This window comes from Tribolium castaneum, chromosome 6 (assembly GCF_031307605.1).
Source record: "Tribolium castaneum strain GA2 chromosome 6, icTriCast1.1, whole genome shotgun sequence".
Taxonomy (NCBI): Eukaryota; Metazoa; Arthropoda; class Insecta; order Coleoptera; family Tenebrionidae; genus Tribolium; species Tribolium castaneum.
The window spans coordinates 1,367,130-1,393,835 of NC_087399.1; the positions used below are offsets into that span (position 1 = coordinate 1,367,130).

General features: G+C 34.2%; 6 protein-coding genes and 1 long non-coding RNA gene across 7 annotated transcripts in view; 4 read left to right on the plus strand and 3 right to left on the minus strand.

The window, feature by feature from the left end:
* Nucleotides 1-217: 217 nt before the first annotated feature.
* Nucleotides 218-2,730, plus strand: LOC656287 (poly(A)-specific ribonuclease PARN). Its single transcript, XM_962828.5, has 11 exons — nt 218-398; nt 455-647; nt 691-1,008; nt 1,067-1,352; nt 1,405-1,526; nt 1,570-1,688; nt 1,744-1,924; nt 1,973-2,028; nt 2,079-2,165; nt 2,269-2,521; nt 2,571-2,730. Exons 1-11 carry the CDS (start codon nt 380-382, stop codon nt 2,689-2,691), a joined length of 1,755 nt encoding a protein of 584 aa, XP_967921.3. The 5' UTR covers nt 218-379; the 3' UTR covers nt 2,692-2,730.
* A 26-nt stretch (nt 2,731-2,756) lies between these two features.
* On the plus strand, nt 2,757-5,351 carry Marcal1. The gene is made up of 7 exons (XM_962750.5): nt 2,757-3,189; nt 3,241-3,457; nt 3,508-3,642; nt 3,693-4,119; nt 4,335-4,585; nt 4,640-4,922; nt 4,963-5,351. Exons 1-7 carry the CDS (start codon nt 2,862-2,864, stop codon nt 5,305-5,307), a joined length of 1,986 nt encoding a protein of 661 aa, XP_967843.2. The 5' UTR covers nt 2,757-2,861; the 3' UTR covers nt 5,308-5,351.
* Nucleotides 5,285-6,236, minus strand: LOC656118 (uncharacterized protein). Its single transcript, XM_962667.4, has 3 exons — nt 5,879-6,236; nt 5,684-5,835; nt 5,285-5,638 (listed from the first exon to the last, which is right to left on the minus strand). The coding sequence occupies exons 1-3, from the start codon at nt 6,059-6,061 to the stop codon at nt 5,368-5,370; spliced, it is 606 nt and encodes a 201-aa protein (XP_967760.2). The 5' UTR covers nt 6,062-6,236; the 3' UTR covers nt 5,285-5,367.
* A 141-nt stretch (nt 6,237-6,377) lies between these two features.
* AstC (Allatostatin C) overlaps nt 6,378-26,706 on the plus strand; it is a 33,537-nt gene continuing 13,208 nt past the window's right edge. The window contains exon 1 of the mRNA XM_008199122.3: nt 6,378-6,515. The gene's annotated coding sequence lies outside the window, so the exon portion shown is untranslated. The remainder of the gene's footprint in view (nt 6,516-26,706) is intronic.
* Nucleotides 6,409-10,555, minus strand: LOC656034 (calpain-7). The gene is made up of 6 exons (XM_962589.4): nt 9,196-10,555; nt 7,733-7,963; nt 7,441-7,682; nt 6,976-7,390; nt 6,704-6,930; nt 6,409-6,550 (listed from the first exon to the last, which is right to left on the minus strand). Exons 1-6 carry the CDS (start codon nt 10,303-10,305, stop codon nt 6,409-6,411), a joined length of 2,367 nt encoding a protein of 788 aa, XP_967682.1. The 5' UTR covers nt 10,306-10,555.
* On the plus strand, nt 16,135-25,664 carry AstCC (Allatostatin double C). The gene is made up of 3 exons (XM_001810015.4): nt 16,135-16,500; nt 19,558-19,707; nt 25,184-25,664. The coding sequence occupies exons 1-3, from the start codon at nt 16,339-16,341 to the stop codon at nt 25,277-25,279; spliced, it is 408 nt and encodes a 135-aa protein (XP_001810067.1). The 5' UTR covers nt 16,135-16,338; the 3' UTR covers nt 25,280-25,664.
* On the minus strand, nt 24,535-24,828 carry LOC135266464 (uncharacterized). Its single transcript, XR_010334523.1, has 2 exons — nt 24,738-24,828; nt 24,535-24,691 (listed from the first exon to the last, which is right to left on the minus strand). It is a non-coding gene; the product is annotated as an uncharacterized LOC135266464 (long non-coding RNA).

Sequence of the window (26,706 nt, forward strand, 5' to 3'; positions counted from 1 at the left end):
TAATTACATAGGAGTGGAAATAACTCGCGCGTGTTTTATTTTTTTAACAATTTTTTATTCAAATTTCACGCTCAGGTAGGCAACCAACTAAACAACCCAACAAATTTTAATTATAAAACATTGTTTATTCTTATTATTTAGGATAGACAACACGTGTAAATCAACCAAAACACCAAAAAATTATGTAATAAAAAAAACACTTTTTTTTAACTTGGGGCTTTTGGTTTTGCGCCGTTGGCGACCCAAATTACTGTTTTTAGGGTGAAAGCTGTATGTTTACGGCTCTAATGCAATTCGTTCAATTTTTCGAAATTTCCCACATTAGCGCCCTTTTCATGCATGGTTATCACTTTATGCAAGTCCTGTTTAAAGATTTATCATGGAAGTAACAAGTTCAAGTGAGTTTTTGTGGCAGTGCCAAAGTGAGGTTACGTGTGAGTAAACAACCTTTCAGATTTCAAAGAAGTGCTCCCGGAAATTGAAAAAGTGATCAACAGTTCGACTTTTCTGGCGATTGATTGCGAATTTTCCGGCTTGAATGTTGTTTCGGAGATAAACGCCTTCGATACGCCGAAACAATACTACGAAAAAGTGCGCAAAAACTGCAAGGAGTTTTTGGTGCTCCAGTATGGCATTAGTGCCTTTCGGTGGGTTTGTGGCCGTGTGGGCTTTCGTGATTGTGTATTGTAGGTTCGATGCTTCGGATAAAAATTTCAAGCAACAGAGTTACAATTTTTACATATTTAGGAGGCCTATTAATAATAATATTCCCGATCAGAGATTTTTATGCCAGACTTCTAGTATCAATTTTTTGATGAGTCAGGGGTTTGATTTTAATAAGTTGTTCAAATTTGGGATTTCCTACTTGAACATATCGGAAGAAAGCGGTTATAGGGACAAGCTAGAAGAGAGGAAAAAGTTTAGGAGTAACCAAAATAATACGCCACAGCAAAATCAAGATATCGTGCCGATTCCTGATGATGTACAACCCGTAGTAGACGATTTCATGTATTGTTGCCAACTTAAATTCAGTCGCTTGGTCATAGTAGCTTTATCGGTATTACAGGAAACGATTAAGTGATTTTTTGGACAGTGATGACGACGAATTAGAATTGCCCAAATGTAATGCTTTTGTCAGACGATTGATTTATCAAACTACCGGCCAGAAATTTACCAATAAGATTGTTTTACACACCAAACAAAATAAAAATAAAGACAGGATTTTAGTGGCGTCAAAATGTAAAACAAAAGAGGAGCAGCAAGAAATTGAGAAGCGCCTCTTTGAGGAGGAATTGACGAATTTAGACGATTTTATCGGTTTTACGAAAGTTTTACGAATTATAGTTGAGTCGGTACGTTACAATTATGTAATTTGTGTTTTTATTTTACTTGTTTTTTTATCAGGGAAAATTAATTGTGGGACATAACATGTGCTTAGATTTTTTACACACTATTGATAAATTTTTAACGCCACTTTCAGTCAATTATGGGGAATTTAAAGACTGCGCCCATTCATTATTTAGAAAGTAATTCCATCCAAAAGTTTTGTTTTTGTGAATTTTTTTGTAGCGTTTTAGATACGAAATTTATGTCAAGTTCGGATGAATTTAAGGATTTAATTCAATCAACTGTGTTAAAAAGCGTTTTGGAAACGGTTTCAAAAACCCCATTTGCCATACCTCCAGTTGGTAATTTCATTGTTTTTTTCGACACAGAAAATTGTAAATTTCTACAATTTTACAGAAGTTGAAAAAGGGGGTCAAGGTTATTTCGTTGAGGATTTAAAGGAACATGAGGCGGGATATGACGCTTATATAACAGGATTATGTTTTATTTCAATGTGGAATTATTTAGGGACGTTGAAAAAACTATCGATCGAGGAGACTTTCAAAGATTTCGCTTTACTGAAACCTTATTTAAACAAGTAATTGTAATAATTTAAGTGATAAAACACAGGCATTTATTTTTTTAGACTATTTTTGATGATGTTGAGGGACAGTCAATATATTAATCTAGAGGGCGAAGATCGTACGTACAATATTTTTTTTATTTATTTATTTAAAAAATAATAATTTCAGCAAATCCTCCACGAGATCATGTTTTCTATCTCACATTTCCCAAAGAGTGGAAACAGAGCAACATAATTGAGCTCTTTAGCCCATTTGGTACGTAATACCTAACGTTGAAAAATTGTGTTATTTAAAAATAAAATGAAAAAACATATTTTTTGTTCGGCCTTAAGAGTCATAGTTCCCGCTTTTGTCACAGGTGGGGTTTACGTCTCGTGGATTAACGAAACTTCGGCCTATGTCGGGCTCCACAAGCGAGATCAGGCGGCTGTTGCATTAAGCACTTTGTCTCAAAGTGACACTTACAGCATTGTGCCGTTTATTAAAAGACAGTCACAGTTGGCTGGGCTTAAAACACCAATGGCGTCACCGGCGCCATCTAACCGCCGCAAAAGAACTATCGAGAACACGTTCAAGTGCAATAAAAAACTTAAAACCGACAAAACGCCTCTGTAAATAATACTTCCAGTGTTTGATTTGTTTGTAATTGAGAGTTTGCAGTGGAAAAATGAAATGTCCACCGATTTTGGAAGACGTGGAAGCGGAAAGCGACGCCACACCCAAAAAATGCCCGCGGAAAGAGGCGCCCAAAACGTTCGTCGAAAGTGATGCGTGGGATTAGTGTTTTTAGTTACGAAACTAAATAAAAATTTTATATGACTATTTTTTTTTAATTGGCACCTTAACCACTTCCACTGATCTAGGGATTTTGGTTCCGTCCAGTGACAAACTCAAAAGTTGTTTGAAAGTTTTTTATTTTTTTACAAACAGTTTAAATAGTTATTTGATAAAATGCAATGCACGCCTGAAGAGATAGAGCAGAAGAGACGCCTAGCGTTGGAAAAACTGGCCAAGAAGCGCCTACTCAGCCCTCAAAGCCATAACCTCCAAAGTGAAAAAAATGCAGCCCCACAATCACCGTTCCGCTTTAAGGACCAAAGCCAGGCGTGTAAGCACAACGCGAAGCCCTACGACAAGCCCGTGTTGTCTTTTTACGGTAAAGACGCTGTCGTAACGGGCAAAACAAGCTTAATAAAGGAAGACAGATTTGTGGTAGAATTGTCCGGGTTTAGCACCCCAGCGATTGAGATTTTTAAAACTATGCCAACACGTAATTACAGTAAGTTCCAATTGCAATAATTAGCAATAGTTTTTAATTGAATAAACCAAGATGGTAAGACACGAAATTGGGATTTTCACGTCCGAGACCACGACGCGTTAATTGCGAAATTACAAACGTTACGACCCAATGTTTTGGTCGAAAAACTGCCAGTTTTTATCCTCAGTTGCGTAAATAAGGAACGAACCGACTATTCTAACATTGACTTGAGTGGTCTTGACCCCGAACTGGGGGGCGCCTTAATGCCGTTTCAACAGGAGGGAGTCCGGTAATAATTGCGAAAAAATGATTTATTTAAATATTGCGTGATATTTTTAGTTTTGGGATTGACAAAAACGGGAGGTGTTTAATTGCGGACGATATGGGTTTGGGAAAAACGTTTCAGGCTTTAGGCATTGCCAATTACTACAAAAACGACTGGCCTCTGCTTATCGTTACAACTAGTTCAATGAAGTACGTAATAATTGTGAACGTAATTAATTTCTGTAACGCAATAATTTTAGGAACGTTTGGGAAGAAACCATCCATCGTTACCTCCCAAGTGTTCCGATTTTTCAAATACAGTACATGACCTCAGGGAAGGACTACATTGGGGACAGTCGTGTCTTGATCGTAAGCCACGATATGATGTCTCGTTACGTCGATAATTTATTGAAAAAACAGTTTGGTGTTTTGATTATTGACGAATCACACAATTTAAAAAATTTCAAAGCTAAGTGTACAAAAGCCGCAACTGCATTAGCGAAAAAAGCCAAACGTGTCGTTCTATTGAGTGGCACCCCTGCCTTATCACGTCCGAGCGAACTGTTCTCACAGTTGTCACTGATTGACGATAAATTTTTCGGGAATTTTTTCGACTATAGCAAGCGGTATTGTGACGGAAAGTCGACCAATTTCGGCTGGGACGCGTCCGGAAAGTCAAACTTGCAGGTAAGATTTTTTCTTTGGAAAAACACGCTGGAATATTGAGCCTTAATTCATTCATAAGCTGGGAAAAATGATTAAAAGTTCCCCAAAAAACGCACGAAAACAAGCATACTATAATATATTAATTAATTGTTTAATAAATGGCGCTAACGCCTCATTAATTTCAATTGTATATTTTGTGCTTGCAATTTTTTTCCACCAGTTATTTCATTTTGAAGGAGCTTGAAATCGTGCTAAACCGCAAATTTATGATCAGACGCACGAAAGAAGAAGTGTTAAAATCATTACCGAACAAATCGCAAGAAGTCGTCACTTTGGACGTTAATTTAAATCAGTTTAGTGTGGAAGACAAGGAATGTTTAAACGCCTTGGCTGCGAAATACGCCAGTCAGAAAAAAAGTGCGGAAAAACACGCAATTTTGCTAACTTTTTTCAGCGAAACTGCGAAAATTAAAATTCCGTCGGTGTGGTAAGTGCAGGTCTAGTCTAATAAATTTACAATACTAGTCACTTATTCTTCCAGTTCGTATATTTTGCAAGTTTTGAAAAGTGGGCAAAAGTTTTTGGTTTTTGCCCACCACCAGATAATGTTGAATGCGGTTTGTAATGTGCTTGATAAGAAAAGTGTTAAATATATTAGGATAGATGGGAGTACGACGTCGGAACAAAGGAAATTTTTTGTCGATAAGTTCCAGTTAAATGATGATTGTCTAGTGGCTGTTTTATCAATCACTGCAGCCAATGCTGGAATTACGTTGACTGCAGCCCAGCTGGTGTTGTTTGCAGAATTGCATTGGAATCCAAGCGTATGTTTTTTTGGCGAAAAAATTAAATAATTTTTAGCAGATTTTAAGCCAAGCCGAAAGTCGGGCCCACCGAATAGGGCAACAGAACCCAGTCATAATCAAATATTTGTTAGCCCCCGGGACTGCAGATGACTCCATTTGGCCAATGCTTCAAAGTAAGCAAAAAATCCTGGAAGAGGTCGGACTTTCGCGCGATTCTTTCGAAAATGTTTCAATTACGAAACAAGAGACTGAAAATTATAAGGAGAATCTGAACGTCAGTCTGAACCGAACAAGTGCCAACACTTTAGATATTACGAGTTATTTCAAGGATGCGCAAAACGAGAGTCTCGAGGACGTTTTTAACGATGATTTAGACAGTCTTTTATGTGATATTGATGTATAATTCGTTGGTTATAAAACATTTTTCCAATAAATTATTAAACAGTCTTTTTACACAATACAACTAAATTGGCAGCGTGTTGCCCACCGATCTGGAGAACAGTTTGGAGAAAAACGAAATTCCGGTAGTTCCCCCAGGGATATTAGCTATCACAGTCCATAGTAAAGTAACAATTTGTCCCACAGCACAGAGCACAGTGAAGGGGGTGCTTTGTAGGTGCAGGGCACAGTAAAGGGTTGCCACCAACGTGCTGCCGTACGTTACGGTCAGGAGCAGCCTCTCGCGCGAGAACATGTGTTTCAAGTAGGCCAGGGGGCCCCACAGGAAAAAAAAGCTGGAATTTTGTTATCACCTATTTTCTATTAAATATGTTAATCACCTGATTACGAAGAAAAGGCTCCCTAGTGTGAACAAGAGGGCGAATTTGCGCGCCTTAAATAGCAAAACTGGGACGTACATTAGGGACAGAGTGAAGCACAAAATGCCCATCCCTATGCATATCACGAAGAGGGTGATGCGTTGAAACCGTGACTGGAATTAACGATTAAATGGGTTCAAAGGGGGTTGTGGTTACCAAAGTGGGGCAACATCCTTTTTTCGTCTCCTGGAACCAGGAGTTGTCTTCGGGCTGCTCCTCCCGTTTGAACCAGTTCGAAATGTTGGGTTTTTGGATCGCCGGGATTTGGAGCTTGAAGGATTTCTTTTGGTCGCTTTGCAGCAGCAGATACTCGTCCAGGTCTTTTTTTAAATCAACCATTTTTAATTATTTGCATTGAAGGGTTGTTTGTCAAAATTTCGAGGTTAGGGTTGGGCTTTTACAGGTTTCTGCATTACGTTTGGTTAAATAATTAACTGCGCGTGTGTTACACCAAATTTAAATGTTGTTTCACGTATGAAACAACACAAATATCTAAAAATTTAATTTTTTTTTGGCCGTTTCGTAAATCACCAAACGTGGGTTGGCGGCCCTGTCGCCAGAATGTGTCATTTCCCGCGGGTGAAAAACTTTGTGTTCGTTTTAGAAATAGTTTATTAATTATCAGCATAATACAATACGTAAACAAAATAAAAAAGGCATTTGTGTTAAATCACAGTGTAATAGACTTAAAACTTGGTGAGCTGGATTGGTGCCGACGCTTTCACAAGGAGGAAAAAGGGGCCTTCCTGTGATGGTAAAAACGTGGACGGGACGATCTGGAGGACCCCAGCCGGTATGTTTTCCAGCTCTAGTATCACATAACCCGACCTAGAAAAAATTAGTTATACCGGGTGTTCTAGTTTGGTTTCACACCCTTGTAACTTTTTTATTTCCGGAAATAGTATTCATTCATCAATACGATTTGTTGTATGTACTTTTTAAATAAAAAAGTAACAAGGCGGTATTTTAATAATTTCGTACCTGTAAGCCCCTGACGACTTTGAGCGAAAGGGCGCCGTGACAGAATCGTCACTGACTTTCAAAATCACAACCTCGATCCCGATCTGGTATTGTTTGGGGCCCTTCAACTCGATAAAAACCCTATTACTTGAACCTTCAATTTCCAGGCGAAATTTGGGGTTGTTTTTGAAGGTGAGGGGGTGATTGGGGCACCCCCCAGCCGTGAGACCCCGCCATTCGCCCGTTATCTACTTACACAATTATTATTTTATTACGAAATGACCCAAATTTACCTCCTGTTCGTATTTAAAAGGGTCCGCAATTTTGCGCAATGTGAACGGACACGTGGCATAAGCCCTCAGAGTGTAATAAATAGTCGAAGTTTTCTCATACTGTGATATAACAATGGTGTATTTGGTGCTACTGCCGGGACTCAGTATAATTTTACACAAATAATGGGGGCTGTTGATTTTAACGCCGTCGATATACGGGGGCGGGTCGTACGGGTAATACACCCGTTTCCCGTCGTTTTTGTACACCAGAACTGTTATATATTCCTGATTTTCCCTAAAATCGTCAATATCGGTGATATGACGGGTCAGGAGCAGCCAAACAGCCCCCGCATTACTTGACACGTCGAGGGAAAACTGCGGGTTGGAGCCAATCGTGTACAAGTCTTTGACAGGCCCAGTGCCCGCGTTCCATGACCTGTAACCCACCTTTAACCCCAACCAAAAAAATAATAATAATAAACCTACTGGTGTATACAAAAAGTATATTTGAACAACTCTGGGTTCCAATTCATGTAAAACACATCGAAAAACGCACACAAACTCTCATAGTCGATCCAAAAAACCCCATTGTCAAACTGCGCAGCCCCGCTTGGGTCATACTGGAGCTCCCTTTGTAGCTCGGGGGTCCACCGTTTAATATCCAGTTCCGAGTAACGGCCACGCCACCGTAGGTGCGACCAGGGATTTTTCAGTTTCAGGAGGCGCACCTGTTATTTTTTTTTATTTTTTTTATTTTGTGTTGTTGGCGGTACTGTACCCCGTCTACCGTCCGGACGTCCATGACGGCGTAAGCATGTGTCGGGACTAGACCGCTACGTTCAGCGTCGGCATCAGATAATTCACCTGTGGCTACAGTCACAAGAACGTCGCCTTTAGCTAAACGCGACTCAAGGGTTGAAAAAAGGGCGTCTTTGTTGAAATCGGGGTCGTTTTTACGGATCGCCGTGCGTTCGGGGATCCACCCGGTGAGCGCGTGCAAGTCGATGTTCTAAAGTGCACAAGCGACATTTTATAATACATATTTAACTGACCCAAGAGTCTAGATTTTTTAATTATTTCTCCATCGTTTAAGCTAGTTATTTTTTCTCAATTAGAAATACAGTGAAGTCTGGCTATAACGAACTCTGAAAATGTTTCGCTATAAGCGGTAAATAAAAAATGTTTTTTTCACAGATATTTTTACTTTACATATGAAATAAGACAAAATAAATAAGTATTAAGAAAAGTCTTCTCATAAAAAAAATATAAAAACGTAAAAATTTTGCACCAAGTTTTTGGCGAAGATTCTACTAAACTTCATTATCTTATTCTCACCGCCTACTAGTCAAGTAAACTTTGAAAAAAAAAAGTAGTCAAAAGACGCACGCCTAGTTGATATTGCGTTTTTTGACGAATTTTTAGTGGTAAAAGAAGTAAAAACTAGTAAAAGGAGTAAGACCTTGAATTATGCAAGTCCATTTATTTTGACTTCCTTTGAGCTCTATTCTCATAAAATGCTAGTGCAATTAGCAAATTTACGTGTAATTATGATTAAAATACAGGTTTTTATTGGTTAAAATGGTTAAAATCACTTCTCTTCCTGCTTTCTCAAATGGAAAATTGCGGCACATTTTAAGTTTAGTTCGTTACATCCGGAAGTTCGCTATAATTGGCCTCCACTGTATTTATTTTTACGCCGGCCGAAAAAATAGAGACACTCTGTATATTTATTTATTTGTTGATTACGTATTTAATTTTTGTAAAAATCAAAATTTCCAAGAACACTGGTAGTTTGGAATTGAAAATATTTAAAGCCAAAAGACTTGATGGCTTCATTTCCACAAAGCAGTTAAAATAAATGAAAAAAGTGACTCTTTTATTTATTGTAAATCTTTTTTTATTTCTTTTATTTCACAGATTATTTTTTAACTATATTCTTACACAATTATTGTGCCGTTTTTTTTATTCAAGACCGAACGTCTTATTAATAAAATCAGATTTTTACGCTTTAAGTTTTAAATTCGGTGGCTAGTGATCGTGGTTATTGAAGGGAAAGAAAAAAGCCTTCCTACAAATTATAGCAGATCATAAAGGTAAGTGGATTTTATTTTTTTTTGTTTTTTTTTTCCCCGAAAAAATGCTCTAAACCTCCACGTGGTTCTAGCTGGACAAATTAATTATTATTTAAACATTTTCCCAATAGAACAGAATTTAAAAACGTTAGCAATACCAACTACTTACACTATTACTGCCTGGAAAGTCGTACCCTCCCATCACCTTCATATAAGCCTTCTCAAGCAGCGAAATCCAGAATTCCCTCTTATTGCTCGAATACGAACACAACAACTGTCCATACCGATTAATCGGCAAATAGTCATCGATTATAACTTTTCTCGCAACCCCATTAACATGCAGCTTAATCATGTACTTCCCAAAGGGGTTGTAACGCGGCTGTTTATCCCTCCTTTGCGGGTAAATAATCGCAGTGACCAATTTGCGCCCGAACTTTTTCTCATACAAGGCGCTGACTGCGAGACTCGCAACAAACGAACAATCGGAAATAACCGTTTGTTTGATATTCAAATAATTGGGGGCCGCCCCGTCCACAATACAGGGCTCCGTGCACAAGTCCTGTGGGCGCACCCAGCTCGAAAACTCGCGTTTTTGCTTCGGGGACAGGGCCAGAAAGCCGTCTTTGTCAGTGAAAGGAATCGAGTACTGGAATTTCTCGGTCAGATCAACGGTCATGAACGGGACATATTCCCTGCTGTTGATGTTGGAAGTGTGGCACAGGACGGCCTTCTCCTCCGGCGTGTAGGAGTCGGCCCCTGTGACCTGCAAATGCGCGCTGGAGCCGCGGTGCAAGTCGGGCTTCGCCCTCACGGGGGTTCTGCCCACTTTTGGCTCGTGCTTGATGCCTTTGAGGGCCTCGGCGCGTTCGAGGGCCTGGAGGGCCAGTTGCTTGAGCTCGCCTTGCATCAAGTCGGGGTTTTTGGTGATGAATTCGATGGCTTGGGCGTAGAGTTCGATCGCGTCGGACTTGTCCCCGGATTCGTCCTCTTCGATGGCCTCCTGGAGGAGGAAGTAGCCTTTCTGGAGTTGTTGCTTGTTGGTGTCGCTTTCCACCTTGTGGTCGGTGTTTCGGGCATTTTGGAGCTCAAGTGCCCGGTTTTTGTACTCGTTTGATTTGGTTTTGAACGATTTTGCCTTGTCTGAGTCAAGCGAAGTTGCGGCGCGTTCAAGGAGCGCTGAGGCGGCTTCGTAGTAGTAGATCGAAGCTTCGGTTTTGCCCTCTTGGTCGAACTGGACGGCTTTTTTGGCTGCTTCGACCGCGTCTTCGATTAGAGACATTTATCCTACAATTGAGTGACATTGACAGATGAAAGTTGGGTTATGTTGTGTTTATTGTTAATGTAAGACGTGATAAGGACTGATAAGCGATGGTTGTATTTGGTCGTCGTCGTGTGGGTCGATTTCAATTAATGACATACACGAGTCATAAAAATAATCGTCTTTTATTACTGGAAAACCCACCAGCTGGGTGACATGACATTTTACTTAGTTCTTGGTCTTTTTTTTTCTTTGTGGTGCTCAACCTGCATCAAGTTTTCATGCACTGGAAAGGTTTGAAATTAAATTATTGCGAAAGAAGCTCTAAGATGGTTTTGATTGTAAAGTCTTTGATGTCGATGTTTGTTTTGTTAGCGGTTTGCTCAAAAACAATGCGAGGAATTGTCTCGAAATTTATAATGCAACGAGTGGAGTTGTGACAATAAAGCTAGATTTCAAAAGCTGCAAAATAATTGTTAAATGAACTAAAGTCTTTAGAGCTAGAAAAGGAAGCACAGGCATGGCGACATTGGAAAAAGCAAAAAATATTTCCATTGATGTAAAATTGGTTGACTATCTTACAACTATGCCAATTTTTTTATTCAATAAAAATAATTATTCATCACAAGTTTTTACATTTTGACACCGTTTGGTCTAAATTTCACGAATATGATAAAAATTTTGTCATATTACATCACATTTTTTTTACTTTTTCTTTTTTGTTAAAACTATATTAAAGCAAGCAACCGGACTTCGAAATACCTGTAAACTTTAGTTGTTAAAACAATTTTTGAGAACAGTTGTTGCCGTTAAAGTTTTTTATTTGTCTGTAAAAACATCAGAAAACCTTGGAAAACCATTCTGATTCGTTCGGTTACATTTGCGGGCTAATTTATATTCAGTGGTTATAAAATAATTTATGTAAGCACTTCTTAAAATACAGTCTATCTTAAATGAATGTAGGATTGTAGTAGGCATTAAAAGTTTGCCGCTTTTTTCCAGAAAAATCGAACAGTGTTAGTATATGAAAAATTTGTTTTTACTGATTACCTGAGTAGATAAAAGTTGGTATTTTTCAGAAATTTTATGAAAATAAAATAATTAGATGCAGCAAATTTAAATTCCAGAACCACCTGAGATCCCACACTTTTTTATAAGCAGTCTGTACTAACAAAATAACAAAAAATTGGTTTCATAGTGCACTTGATTCAAAAAATAATTTTATGGATAATGTTATTTTTTCGTGCTCTTTTTGTTTTGTTTTTTTTCAGTTCATTGTGTTATAGTTATTATTATTATTATAGTTATTATAGTTCTACTAGAATAGAATAGAATAGAATGAAACTTTATTCAAAAAATACTCCACAAGGGCACAGAAATAGTCAAAAATATAAAACAATACACGGAAATAAATAATTAAAATAAAACAATATTTAAAAAATTAATATCTATATCTAAATTATAAAACTGAAAATATAAAACCTAACACTACATAAACTATTTGAAAAACACACTTAAAACATATTTAAAACACATAGTACAGGTTAATTTATCACAGCATAAATTTAGTTAAAAGTAAAATAATTGCGTTCCGATTTTAAAATAAATGACTCAAGATTGTTTTTGCCTTTTATATTAAATAATATAAATAATATTTATATTATAATTGCTTATAATAAATCAATACTCAAAATAATGCAATCGTACATAAATTTTGTAGTTTTCTAACAATTGCTCAAATTGGTGTTACTGGCTACATTTAAGCAAATTTCTGAAAAAACCTTTAAGTGAGTCTTCCTGTATTTTATTTTTTTTTATCTATAAATTGAGTTAAATAAAGAAAATAAAGAGAACTTAGGCACTATTATAACCCTTGGACATAAAAAAGCTTTGTTGCTATTAATTGTCCTTTGGTTTTTTGTACAAAAAAGGACGTAATTATTGTTCTTCAATTTATTATAATATAGGTTCTCGCTGATAGCTTGCATAAAAAGAATGAGATTCTATAAAGGTGCTGTTTTTTTTTTCCTAAGAAATCATTGCATTATTTTCTAAGTTCTTAGATTTTGTCCATTTCTAAAGTTATACTAATTTACGATTTTAAAAGGATAAAGTTATCCGACGATTGTAAAATCCACTCTTAATGCGAGTGTTATTCCCTAAAATCCTTGACTCGAATTACAAATTGTGCTGAAGTCAGAAACCCTTGATATGCCCTGATAAGAATTATAGCAATTTGCCCGGATTTATCTCGCCTTTCCCTCGAAAAAAAATATTCAAATGTAATTCGAATCAGAGTTGAAATATACGCTGATTTTTTGAATCTTTGCTAATTACTGTGGGAACATGCGAATGCCTCGTGTCCGTCATCTGAATGCGCCTTAAATGCGATATTTCGTGGGACGTTTCGGAAATATTTAAAAGGTCTGTCGTCACGAGTCTGCACAATTATAATACGCCCACACGGTAGCACGTTTCGCAGAAGGGCATTGTTAACGCTCATCACCAGTCCAAACTTTTCTCCGACCCCTCTTGAGTCCAATGCATTATTTAGGGAAAAATCCACAACTAGAAAGATTGTTTACGCTAGACGGCTTAGTTAATCACGCTTTAATGAATGCACAAAGAACGATTGATCAAAGCAGGAGCGAATGTCAACCATGACGTCTCTCTTTGCTCGATAGTTTGGGTTCCTGTAACATAATTAATTTGCGGCGATAAAAAAATAATTAGGACGCCGAAAAATGATAAAATTTAAGCGCGCGACGTGGGTTAAGCTGCCTGGAATTGAGATAACAAAGCTCATTGTTAATGCCAGGATTTCGGCCAAGCCAGGACTATGCGATTGCTGCCCTATGACGTATAGATTACAAAAGGGATCAATCGGCACTATTGTGTTAACATTCGCATTTTAATTAATTTCGCAAAAAGCGCTATTAACTCGCCCCGAGATTGTATAAGTGCGTATTTAAACCGCAAGCTAGTAGGATTTCAGTGTTTTAGCGTGTGGATGGAAGCGGTTTTAACAAAAATGTCACAAATAAACGGTATAAAGGAGACGTTTAATTAAGAAAAATGAAAATAACTTTGCGTTTTTTTGTAAAAAAATTGTTTGTGGTGCAATCGCATTGTGTGGCAATAGTTCGATCAATTAATTCGGAACAGACACTTACACTCGGAGAACGCAATTCTTTGCCCGCTTTGAGCCGAGAAATGCATGCAAATTCTCATCTGGTTTCTTTTCCATTTCGTTAGACATTACAATTGCATTTTGCGTAAATCCAATGTTCGCACACTTTGCCGGCTCAAGTTGGAGGAAGTTTTTGAGCGAGTTAATTAATTCGGCGTGTGAGGAACGTTTAAATGCTTTGTTGTGTTTGTCTGATTTTTAATTTATGTTAATGCTATAAATAGACTTTGCGGTTGCGATTTATTATCAAATCGTGATTATCTTCTAGCTTAATTGGAATATGAACGATATTTAAACACACATCATTTATAAGAAAATAAATATTTGAGATCGGACTTTTCAAAATTAATTAAGCTGTGAATCGATTACATTTGCACAGAACGGGTGGAAGTTTCCACTTTGTAGACATATGATTTTTTAGTGAGTCGTGTGTAATAAAAGTTTGCAAATCAGACGGAAAGTTTCAGCTTTTCATTTACAGTTCGTACCTGAAAACTGTCACGAATACCAATTTTTTGTGGAACACCGGGGTCATAATAATTAACGTGGAATAAAAGAGTCAAAAATGTTTAGATAGGTGTGATATTTCAGACGTAAAGTAATGTAATTAATATATTTTTCTGTATTTCTGTATATATTTCTGTATTTCGTAAAAAAATCATATCTTTACTTATTTGCAAACGCTGATTTTTGTGTGAGTTTTGATTTCTGACTAAAAGAGGACTAAAATTTTACTTTATCTTCTTTATCTTGCATACAATACAAAATTTTATTCTTTCCTCCGTTATTTCTATTAAATTACTGAAGTATTTTGATTGACAATTATAAACGTCACAAAATTCAGCAAAGAAAAAACTCAAAAATGGAAAAACAACAAATAATAATAATAAAAATAAAAATACAATAAACTCGGGAGACAAAGTTCAGCAGTTGCTAGACATCTAAGAAGTAAATAAGTAAATTAAAAAACAGTAGATAAAATACCATTTTATGGTTTATGATGAAATAATAATAATAAAAAAGTAATAATAAAATACAACTCAGGAGACAAAGTCTTGCAATTGCTAGACAACTAAGAAGTAAAGAAACACAATAATAAATAAATGAATGAATAAACAAAGGGAATGAAATTTACAAAAATTGCACTGTACTTAAACTAAAAAAAATCGGAAGAAAAGTAACAGAAAATAAAACCAGAAGAAAATAACAAGTAGGTTGGAAAAAACACTAAAAATTAGAAAAATACGTCTTATTTTATTCTGAAAATTGTTTATCGCGAGTCTTCTTTAAGCAAATAACATGAATTGTATAACTTTATTGTATCATAAATGTAGTTATTTACTATACAATACGATAAAATTTAATTTTATCTCTGAGAAATTTTTGAGAAGATGATGGTGAATTTTATTTTCGTGTGCAATAAAAAAATGTATTCTATTCTCTTTTATTTCAATTAAATTATTGAGTTATTTTGATTAATAATGAATTATAAACATAAAAAAATGGACAATGAAAATAAACAGTAAAACAAGAGCGGTTGTAAGGCATATTTTACTAGACGATAAAATTTTATTTTACCTTAAAGAAAACAGTAGATAAATTACCATTTTGTCGTTTACGAAGGAATAAAACTACAATGTGTTCAAAAATGGTTGTTTATCAAGCTGACTATGGAATTAAAAATCAATGTGCCGCTTAGTCCAAATGACTATCGTAATTTTCCTGTCAAGTCTTGGACTAGCTTTGTACTAATTTTTTTGCCATTTTTCGGCAAAGTTTTAAGTGTAGGGTTTGTCTTGATTTATATTTTATATTTTCATGATTTTTGTTGTTGTGTTTTCTTTCGTTTTTGAATTCGAAACATTTTTGCATTATTTTGACGGATCTGTCACTTTGACGGCATTCACAATTTAAATTAAGCGGCACATTACGTTCAAATTTCAAAGGTGACTTGATGAACAATCATTTTTGAACACATTGTATAATAATTATTTACTATAGAACACGATAAAATTCTATATTATCTTTGAGAAAGTGTTGACAAGATGATGGTGAATTTTATCTTCGTGTGCAATGAAAAAACGTATTCTATTGATCTATTGATTAATAATAAATTATAAACAAAACAAAAAAAATCAACAATGAAAAAAAAACGTCAAAACAGTAAAACAACAACGGTTGTAAAACGTATTTTACAAGACGATAAAATTTTATTTTATCCTAAAGAAAACAATAGATAAATTACCATTTTGTCGTTTACGAAGGAATAAAAGTATTTTTACTTTGTACGTGCATTTTTTATTTTTTATTTGTTTTAAATTAAACCTAAAAGAATGATGTGTTAGAAAAATTGGTTTCGGACATCAAGTGATCCTTTATTTTTTTATTAGATAATGTTTGAATTTTTTAAATTTGAAGATTTAGCGAAATTACTTAAAAAATTTACAGAAAATCCAAATGTTATAAGTTCAACAGGTTAGTGACCGTTTGCTCTGTATTTTTTTTGGCTGGTAAAAAATTAATTTGGGGCAAAATCTTCGTTACTGAATGCGTTAAAAACCAAACAGTGAAACTTAGACACAACCGATACAAAACAACATTATTTGTCGTGAATGCGATTGCGTATTAGATAGAGGGGGTTTAAAAGCAATGGTGGCTCCCAACTCCGTACAGTATACAATCGTATTACCACCCTAAACAAGAACGCAACTCTCTCGCACACTTTTCCACACGCGCCAAAACTTAAAACCCTAAAAATCAGCCACTTTGCGTAACCGCATTACAAGCTTTCAGACACAAGCCGTTATATATAATGTTTTAAAGCGAGGGTGATTGATAAAGTACAGTCCATCGTTCACGCCGATATGAATCGAATATTGATGGTCGTTTTGGAGTCTTTTCTTGTGGCCGTTCTGTTCGAAATGAAAACTGATGGATTTCTGATTGACAGACGCAGTGCAGCCTCTGAAAGGAACTCCGACGATTATCCGGATTACCAACTAGGCGTCAAATATGACGAATATCCGGTAAGAAAACCCAATTTCTTCTTGCACGATTGACCCCAGACTTTTTCGTGTTGGTGTGGTAATTAAAGCGGGGAGTTGGGTGCACCTGTTGCGTGCCTCGCTTAGTCCACCAAAAGGACATTAAATTTAACCACCACTTCGACTTTTAACTCCCCATTAAATGCACTTTGTTGGTCGCTTAAGATCGATCAAGGTTTCTGAACGAGCAATATCCTTGCTAGGATTGCGATTTAAAATTGCGTCGGAAGGCCATTAAAATCTCAATTTGGAAAAATGCAAAAATGGTGGATGCGCCGGGATAGTTAATCTTGAGATTTTTTAAATTAAGAACGGATTTAAGATACATAAAAGCTTCTTAGACCGTGTTTACAACGGAACTTATTACTTTGTAAACTAATAAAGCTTTGAAATTATCGATCGCTGGAATAGAAAAATTTCGTCTTTAAATATTTAGGGCCGCGTTCTTAAACACACTAATGCCACCTTCACTAATTAATCGAAACGTTAACTTGTTACATTTTATAATCGAATAATGCAGCGCCGTTAATTAACGGATCATTAGTTAGTTAGTTGCTGTTAAGTTTGTCACAGTGCATGTCTGAATAAAATGTTTAAGGATAAGTGCTTTTATTACTTGAAGAAATATTTTATCGAATGCGAGATGACTGATGAAATTAATTTATCTGAAAAGATACGACGGTAAAATTGAATATAAATTAATTTTTAAAAGTTATGTCACAGAAATATCGAGCAGGTTTTAAAACCAACCTGCCTTCAGTTATTTAGCAATAATAAAAATGGATACCATAATTGAAGGTTTTTGAAAATTAGAATAAAATACAAAAAAGCTGGAAAAAACTAAAAAAATAAGTTAAAGCAGTGTCATCTTTCATAAAAAAATTGCGGAATATTGTGAACACCAATTTAAAGAAAAATGTTAAATAATTAATTAGTAATTAATTATTGTATAAGCCAGCAAAGTGCTCTATGTAATTAAAAGTTTTTTAAAATTACCGTTCTATTTTCTAACTATCGTATTTTTTGTAATTTTAAGTCTTTGAAAAAAAATTCGAATAGTTTTTCTCAAATTTACGACAGTCACGCATTATTTTCATTCTCAGACAAACTGCTACTTTTGATTACTGTTTTTTAATTACAAATTTTTACATAATTTAATCAGAGAATCAAACCTACAATTAGAGCCACATTTGTAACATTTTAAATACGAGCAGAAAAAAAATTGATAACGGACGGGACACAAAAAAAACTTCACATTTTTATTGTTGAACAATTTTGATAAAATTCTGCTAATTTTGCACTAATTCTAACAATTATTTATGCAAAGCAATGTGTAAGGACATGACGGACGGGACAAAAAATTTGTTTGTAAAAAAACCTACAATTAGAGCCCCATTTGTAAAATTTTAAATACGAGCAGGAAAAAAAATTGATAACGGCCGGGACAAAAAAAATTTTTTTTGTTGAACAATTTTTGTAAAATTTTGCTAATTCTGCACTATTTCTCACAATTATGTATACAAAGCAATGTGTAAGGACATGACGGACGGGACAAAAAATTTGTATGTAAAAAAACCTACAATTAGAGCCACATTTGTAAAATTTTAAATTCGAGCAGGAAAAAAAAATGATAACGGACGGGACAAATTTTTTTTTTATTGTTGAACAATTTTTATAAAATTCTGTTAATTCTGCACTATTTCTCACAATTATTTATACAAAGCAATGTGTAAAGACATTACGGACGGGACAAAAAATTTGTATGTAAAAATAACTCGAAACAATTTAAACAGGTTGTAATTATTGAAGACTTTAACAATATCGCTATTAGACAGTGGAATTTAAAATTGCTAAGAAATAAGAACATTTATTTGCTTGCATGACGGACGGGACAACAAAAGCTACGAAGAGAAAAAAAGTAGTTAATAGTTAATAAATAATACAACAGTATTTTAAGGCAATGTATATTTTAGAATCCAATGAATTATTTCAGTTTAAATCCATTTTAAATTCATTAAAAAAACAAGGTTGCATTATTCCTGGAATGTCTTTTTAATTAATAATTAATTTAAATTTAAATTTAAATCGGCCCTAATTTCCCTGTCCAGGTTTCGTTGAGCGAAAATTGATTAACTTTCAAGCACGAAACAATTACTGTTTCCATAATTATCGAAATTAATTATCTCCCATAAATAGTGAAGTAGGTCAGTGTGAGAAGAATCAATTGTTTACTGAATTGGCCAGATACAGTCCTAAGTAAATAATGTTCTCTTATCCGCAAAATAAATATTTTTCCACACCAATTAGCCGGCGCTTCAACACGGTTGTATTTTTTACTTCCAAAGTTTAAAGGATCATTTATCACCAACACCATACTTGTGTCCATTTGCCAAATTGGCTGCAAATTCTCAACTCAACTTCATGAAATATGCAACCCTAATCTGGCCGACTATGTTTTCTACAATTTTCTTCTAGCGACTTATTAAATTTTCCCTCCCTGAGTGAAATTCTGTCACGAATTTCTAGTGTTACGTCCAATTATGATTCAACAATTGGGAATCTTAATTAATGACGACATTGCCCCGTCCGTTGACTTTCGCTCAATTAAAACCCGAACAGCGTTCAATTAATTGTTGCAAACGCGGGATCAAAGGCCTTCAAGTTCCGGTCAGTTATCTCGCTAGAAATTGCTAAAAATAATCCTAATGCCCCCTCCTAGGCATTTGACAAGAGCTTTAACGCAAAACCGTGTAAGTTAAATATGAGATCGTTTTAGTGCAATTCAGTTAAAAGAAGTCCTGCTGGGGGATACATTTACCCCCCGGTGGGCCCAACAGAGCTTTGTTCTTTTGGGGGCCTAATTATGCAAAAATGCCAATACGGGCCTTAATTGCCATAAAAGCTTCTGTCTGGACCGATTACCCGCGCATTAACACGTTACATTATGCACATAATTGCGGGAATTTGCAAAAAGAACGGGTTTTTAGTTAATTAAACCGCGGTGTCAGTCGTTTAAAGACGCTAATGAATGTGTTTTAGATGATTGTTCCGAAGAAGCGAACCGCCTTATTGGTAGATAGATTAATGGTGGCGCTCCAGCAGGCGATAGAGGAGGAGGAGGCTGCAAATAGGGTTGATGGACCGCCACTGACCAACTCGTTCCAGTTGAGTCCGGAAGAAGTCCGGAAGGTATCACCTTTTCAATTTTCTGACACGATTCCACCTAATTACGATCATATTTCCAATTAAGTGTCTCGTGTTCGAGACATATCTTCATTCAGTTTTAATCAGTTGTGTAGGCGTGAAAAAATTAAAAAATTATTGAATTAAAACAATCCCGTGGGTTTTTGGCAATCGGGTGAGAAAAATTGGCGTTATTGCCACATCGTAAGTCAATCAAATCCGATAATCGACTAATCTCGTTGACAGGAAATCACACCGAATCGAAACAAGGATTGGTTGTGTAATCTCGGATTATTCTAGAGGGTGCCCTAACCCAGCATCTGTAGCTCGGTTATTATTAAATTTGGATTTTTAATACTTTTTAGCTGTTATTTATACTCTAGGAGGCGCTTCTAGAAAATATTTTTAATTATACAGAATTTCACAAAAACGTATGATGTCGTATAATTTTTTTAATTATTATTGCAACTTTTTTAAGTATTCTGAAAATAATTCAAATCGGTTTAAGGATACGTTTTCTACGTTTAGTTTTAGAAATTAATGAAGTTTGATTGATCTGAATTTCTACAGAGTGTTCGCACAATTTTTTTAAACTTTTTTCTTTTTTTTATTTTGCTTATTTTAAATGGAATCTTCTGTCGGTTTATGCTATACATAATTTTTATTATTACATTTTGATGTAGAAACATTACATATATAATATTCAATTAATCACGCATAATACAGTAAAACCTCTCAACAACGGCCACCGATGGGAACTTTTAATTGTTCGTTGTGAAGATGTCCGTGGAAAATTTAATTTAGGTTTTGTTACGTTTTTACAAAAATGTCCGTTGTAAAGAGGTGTCCGTTGTTCGGAGGTGTCCGTTAAGGGTAATAAGAAGGAGGATTTTTTTTGCAGACCAGTGAAATTATTTAATAAACAAACTTGTTTAATTATCAAATTTATTGATTACGACTTACATTTTTTTTAATTCATGTGACAAAACTGAAATTAATACTAAACCATAGCTAAAATTTTTTGTGAAATAAAAAGAGATAAAATGTAATTTATAAGACGTAATTTTTGCATTTTTTTGGTGCCACTATATTTTTATGCAAATTTTTGGGCCGCTAGGAGCCACAAAAATTTACCTCAGGGATGAACTATAAAATTATAAATTCAAATTTTCCGAATTTTTAATTTTATTACTTACTTATACTACATACTTATACTTTTTATTTGATTACTGTATTTTTATAAATCGCAAAAAATAATTTTCTGTAAAATGAAACAGAACAAAATGTAATTTGTAAAATTTGCATTTTTCAAGTGCCACCAATATTTTTGTAAAAACGGGCCGCCAGGAGCCACGAAAATTCACCTCAAATTTATCCAAACTTGTGGACTTGGGAGAGGTATGTGGTGAATTGTAAGCGTTTTTTACGAAGCCCTGATGCTGGAATTAAATAAATCTATAAATATATTATTTTTACACAAACACCATTCATTAGTATTGACATTCATGAAAAAAATTAATTGTTGCATCAATTATTTTCCGATAAATTTTCTAGCGAGGCCTTTAATTAGTACAAAATTTGATTTAGCGAATATTTTATAACACAGTCGCCCTTTGTTTTAATCCAAATTGTTATTACGGGTGCAGTTAATTGGCTAAAATATTTATTAACTGTTTATTTGCTGAAACCGCTAAATGGCAAACGTAATTAATTAATTGGCGAAATAAAAAAAACATAAATACAAGAACCGTTTAAGAATAAGTTGGAAATTTGCATAACACAATCCCGCCAACAATACAAAAGAGCTGGCGGTGATTCTTCCCAACATCAGCTTAATTCAAATCCTTTAAATCCGGAAACTTTCCCTCAACAAACTTTATCCCGAAAATTAACTTATGAAATACAATCCCTCACATTTCGCACCTCGTCAAGAAAACCCGATTAACTTTTTTCCTTCGCCGAAGTGAGAAAAAAAATTGTTTATTCTACGAACCAATAAACACTTTTAGATTGTCCGGAAACCTTTTATGTTTGCAACAATAATCAAGTGCACTCGCCCAGTAATTACTCCACCGCCTCCACAACTTGCTCCTCGTTATCTTACCGAAACCGCAAACTTCCCTTCGGGACGACGTTTTCTCGACACTATCGCGAAATAACATCACAAAATAATCATTGTCATCAGCGCTATCTCTATGCAAAAATAGATTTATTGTAGCGACGAGACGAGCCGGCGAAAGTGCGCAACACTTCCCTACAATTAGTTATTAATTAATTTCGCGTATTTTTGCGTCTTGAAACACGGCACTGTTGATTTTAACTAAGCTAGTAAAGCTCGTTAATTTTACTTAATTAAATTGTTCCGTTACGTAGGGTAATTACATTTTTCCTAAATTAACTGGATTTACGCCCAGTAAATATTTAAAAGAACACGTGTTACTGAAGTCCCTCAAATCCCACCAATCTTCGCGGGATTAAGCCTCATATATACCCACCTACGGTAAAACTAATATTTTAAAAGCATCTCAAAAATTTACATTTCGTCGTGAATAATGCGCCTCGTTTCAAACTCAATTCAGAGAAATATTTTACTTCTTTCTTGGTTCCAAAACGCACGTTTGTTACGCAAGGTTTGATGACCAATAACTCAATTAAAAGTTGAGGGAAAAAAACCGTCTCCCTCATTTGCAATTTAATGCCGAATTCGGGCCAAAAATCAAACATATTGCCAATTCTCCCAATTAAAAACTTTCGAGCCAGGCTTTATTTGAATCAATATTTTTCCACGATTGATTTGGCAAATTGAATAGAATTATTTCTGTCATCAGTAAAATATTATTCGTTTTGGATAATTGTTGTTTATGCTCTAGGATGCATTTTAGGAAAGTATTTTTGATTATACATAGTGTTAAAAAAGTGTGACGTCAGAATAACTTTTTTAATGGCATGTGCTGTTATTTTTGGGTTTTATTAGGATGCCTTTTTGCTACTTATTATATATTATATATTATATATTATATATTATATATTATATATTATATAATATATAATATATATTATATATTATATATTATACAGGGTGCTCAAAAACTGGCGCACCAACTCAGTGGTACGTTGTTGAGAAGCAAGTGTAGATCACGGGAAAAATCTTAAAAAAATTCCTAATGTTATATTTTAAAAAATCTGGAACAACAAACTTATTTTGCTAACTTCCTCAATTTTTATTATTTTTTAATGTTTCTATGTTTCGCACCAAGTAATTATTCCCTAACAAACGATGAATAATTATTTTTAAATTTACTATTAGATCTTAGCAGTTTTTTTAATTTAAAAAAAAATTAAATTCATCAAAAAATCACAGTTTGTAGATGTGGCAACGCTGGGAACTATTTCCTAGGAAACCGTTTCAAAAATAATTTATTTTTATTGTTGATTAAATTCTATTGCGATCACGACTGTTAGGCAACGTTGCCACATATCATTTATTTAAAATTCGTTATTTATCAATAACTTTAATACAAAGAATTTTTTTACTGTTTTTACCTTTATGTGTAAGCAATTCTCTACCACACTTCGTTGAGTTGGTGCGCAGATTTTTGAGCACGCGGTATATTATATATTATATATTATATATTATATATTATATATTATATATTATATATTATATATTATATATTATATATTATATATTATATATTATATATTATATATTATATATTATATATTATATATTATATATTATATATTATATATTATATAGTATATATTATAGATCATGTATTATATATTACTATTATAACAATATTTTTGATGACATTATAAAACAAACGGTGCTAAAATGAGAAAGAAATTATTTTTGACATAATTTACTTTATCTTAGTATCAAAAAAACTGAGTTGTTACTCCAAATGCTCGAAAAAACATACATTTTTACTATTTAAACAAAATTTTTGAAATTTTTGAGAAAATTTTGTATAATACTTTAAAACTAACAACATTTTTGTTTAGTTTTTAGCTTAAAAACGTGTTTAGGCATCCGAAGAAGTCAATCTTCGATTCAATTTAGTGTTTTTTTTGCGAACTTTTGATAATTAAATTTTAAATAATCGCGTTTTAAATGTAAAACGTAGTTTAGTTTAGTGAAATTGTACAAAAATTATGATTTCATCTCGATAAACGCTTAAAAATGCAAAAATTGGTTATTTTGAATCATTTTGAAACATTGCTGTTAATGTTTGTGTATTTTTGCACAAATAGCTATTGATTTCCTGGCTTATTTCGAACGAAATTCCTTACTTAAACGACTGTTAAAAAAGAAAAAAATATGGTAATTTATTATTATTTTATTTATTATTTTATCAAACTTTGGAGGTAAGTAACGTCGGAGCTTTGGACTTGAAGAAATGTTAATTTTGTGACTAAAAATGTTTATGGTAGCCATCACCCTCCTTTCCCTCAAATCAGGGTCAATACGATTGGGGTGTCATTGATTTTGTTTCTGGTTGTACTGTTGATTGAGGTCTAACCGGCTTATTAATTAACTAAATATTAATAAATTAAATTTTTATGGGCATTTTTGTGATTTTCTGAATTTTAAAAAATGTTTTATAATGCTTAAAACGTCCGTTGAGGTAAATTTTTGTGGCTCCTGGCGGCCCGATTTTGTACACTGCCTCCAAATTGCCTCGTACGAATTAAATTTTATCCCTTTTTTTACAGAAAATTTCAGTTTTGGTTTTGTCGCCAGTATAAAAAAGCTTACGTCAATTAATTGGTTTGTTATTTTACGGCTCTCAGTTTAGAATGAATCGGTTGATTTTAAATAATTATTAATTTAGTCAAATGCGAAATTCTGTTTATTAATTTTTACATGTTATGTGCTTCCTGATTCAAATTTATAAACGTACTTTTCGCCCCCTTCTTCCACCTCCATAATGCCGCTACTTACAACATCGCCATCATCATTCACGTAGGATTCAAACTCGGAAATCTGCAACAAGTGATTGAGCAAAACTGGTCGGAAACTCTTCTCTTACATATTCTTGTGCCAAAGACAAGCACACAAGAAGTAACACCAAGAGCAGGGTTTTAAATGAGTTGTTCATTTTGCACGGAATTTATATTCCAGCACAGATTTATAGTAACAGAACCGGAAAACCTTGCTTGTTTAATAAAATAGCGACATGTTTGTAATTGTCGGAAATTGTAAATAAAAAGTATCCGTAATTTATGGATCTGTGCAAAAATTAATTAAAAAGGAAATACGTGCCCAAGGAGGGATTTCGTCATAATTCTCCCCGACGACACTTTTAATTAAACAGCGATTAATTTCGGAATCAGAAAGTGTATTGATTTCGTCTGAATTTGTTCAGTAGTAGATGTTGTAGTAGAGGCGCGCAATTTCCATTTCCTGAATGAACAACACTGACAATAACATTAGGTTTCTGTAATTGCGTCCTCGATTTAAAGCGTGTTTTTGCAGATGGATCTGCAAAGGAGAGGTCATGGCAGCATGTCAGGCCAGCAAAAAGGACGAGTCTATTGGAGATGCTATTTCAACGCTGTTACTTGTTTCTAATCCCAGTCTTGCATTGTTTCAATTTTTGATTTGGACCGCGGGTGCGCGCCCCTGACGCTCTAATTTCGTTTAGTCTAGAGTGCACAATAATTCAATTATCCACTCTAGCGTTATGCAATTATTTAAATTTCGTCTAATGCACCTATTAATGGCAATTGGGTCTTGCAAAAATTGTGTGTTAATGGGGTAATGAGGCGGGGGTGCGCACGTTTTGAAATCGATACGCTTCGTTGTTCTTGTGTACAATTTATTTTTTTATCACATTTTTCAATTATTGGAAAGTAGTGTTAATGATTTGTAAATAAGTACTGAATTCATACAAAGTTTAAGTAATGTATACTTGTGTGTAACCGTACTCGATGTAAAATAAAGCAAATACAAACTGGCTTCAGTTTATTTCCCGGAATTTCCACGGCGTTTTCACCTCCAACAACATGTGTAGAGACCGCATTTTGGGAAACTCTCCAAACACGAAATTTTAAGGATTTTTCTTAAAATGGAAATATTTGACATCCTTTTTATTTTTCCTAAATTTCTAAATTGAATTGTATCCTAAATAAGTTTTTAACATTCTTCAGTTGTGTTTTTTTTCTATTTTTTATTAGTATTTAGTTTAAAATCATTACATTAAATTTTTCAATTTCAAGATTTTTTTCATTTCAGGCTTCCAGTATTTCAGCTTTTTAGTTTCTTAATTTTCTCTTATATAGTGTTATATTATTCATTTACTTAATTTTTCAGTTTTTTGTGGTTTGACTATCTTATTTTATTACTGTTCTTACTTTGCAGTTTTATTGTTTTTTAATTATAACTTTTTCAGTCACTTAGATCTGCAGAATTTTAGTCTCAATATTTTCTAGTTTTTTGTGCTTTTAGTTTCTCAGCATTAAATTTCCTTTGTTAGTGTTCGAACTTTGAATTTTTGAAAATATGCTTACTCTAATTCTATTATATTATATTATTATTTAATTTTAAACTATTTTTGTATTTTAAAAAATGTTTGCATCATCAGAAATGGTTAAATTGTGTTTCTGGTCTCTAAAAATATCGGTAATAAATGTAGGGTTATCTTGAAACACTGTGAAAGTCGACCGAAATGCTTTTAAAAAATCAGAATTTTTTTGAAGAAATTAGAGGAAATTTTTACAAATTATTTTAACAAATTAATGGTAATCGTGGGGAAATTCGCGGGAATTTCGAAGGAATCACAGAAAATCCGTTTAAAAACTTTTGAGGGAGTCAGGTCAGGTCAGGTCAGGTCAAGAAAACACAGAAAATTATTTCAAAAATTAATGATAAATGGAAATATTAAAAAATTCACACAAAATTCTTTTAAAAAATTAGCCACAATTTTGAAGGACTTAGGGGAAATCATGGGAAAATCAATTTAAAAAGTTAGGGTAAGCTTGAGGAAAACAGGAGAAATT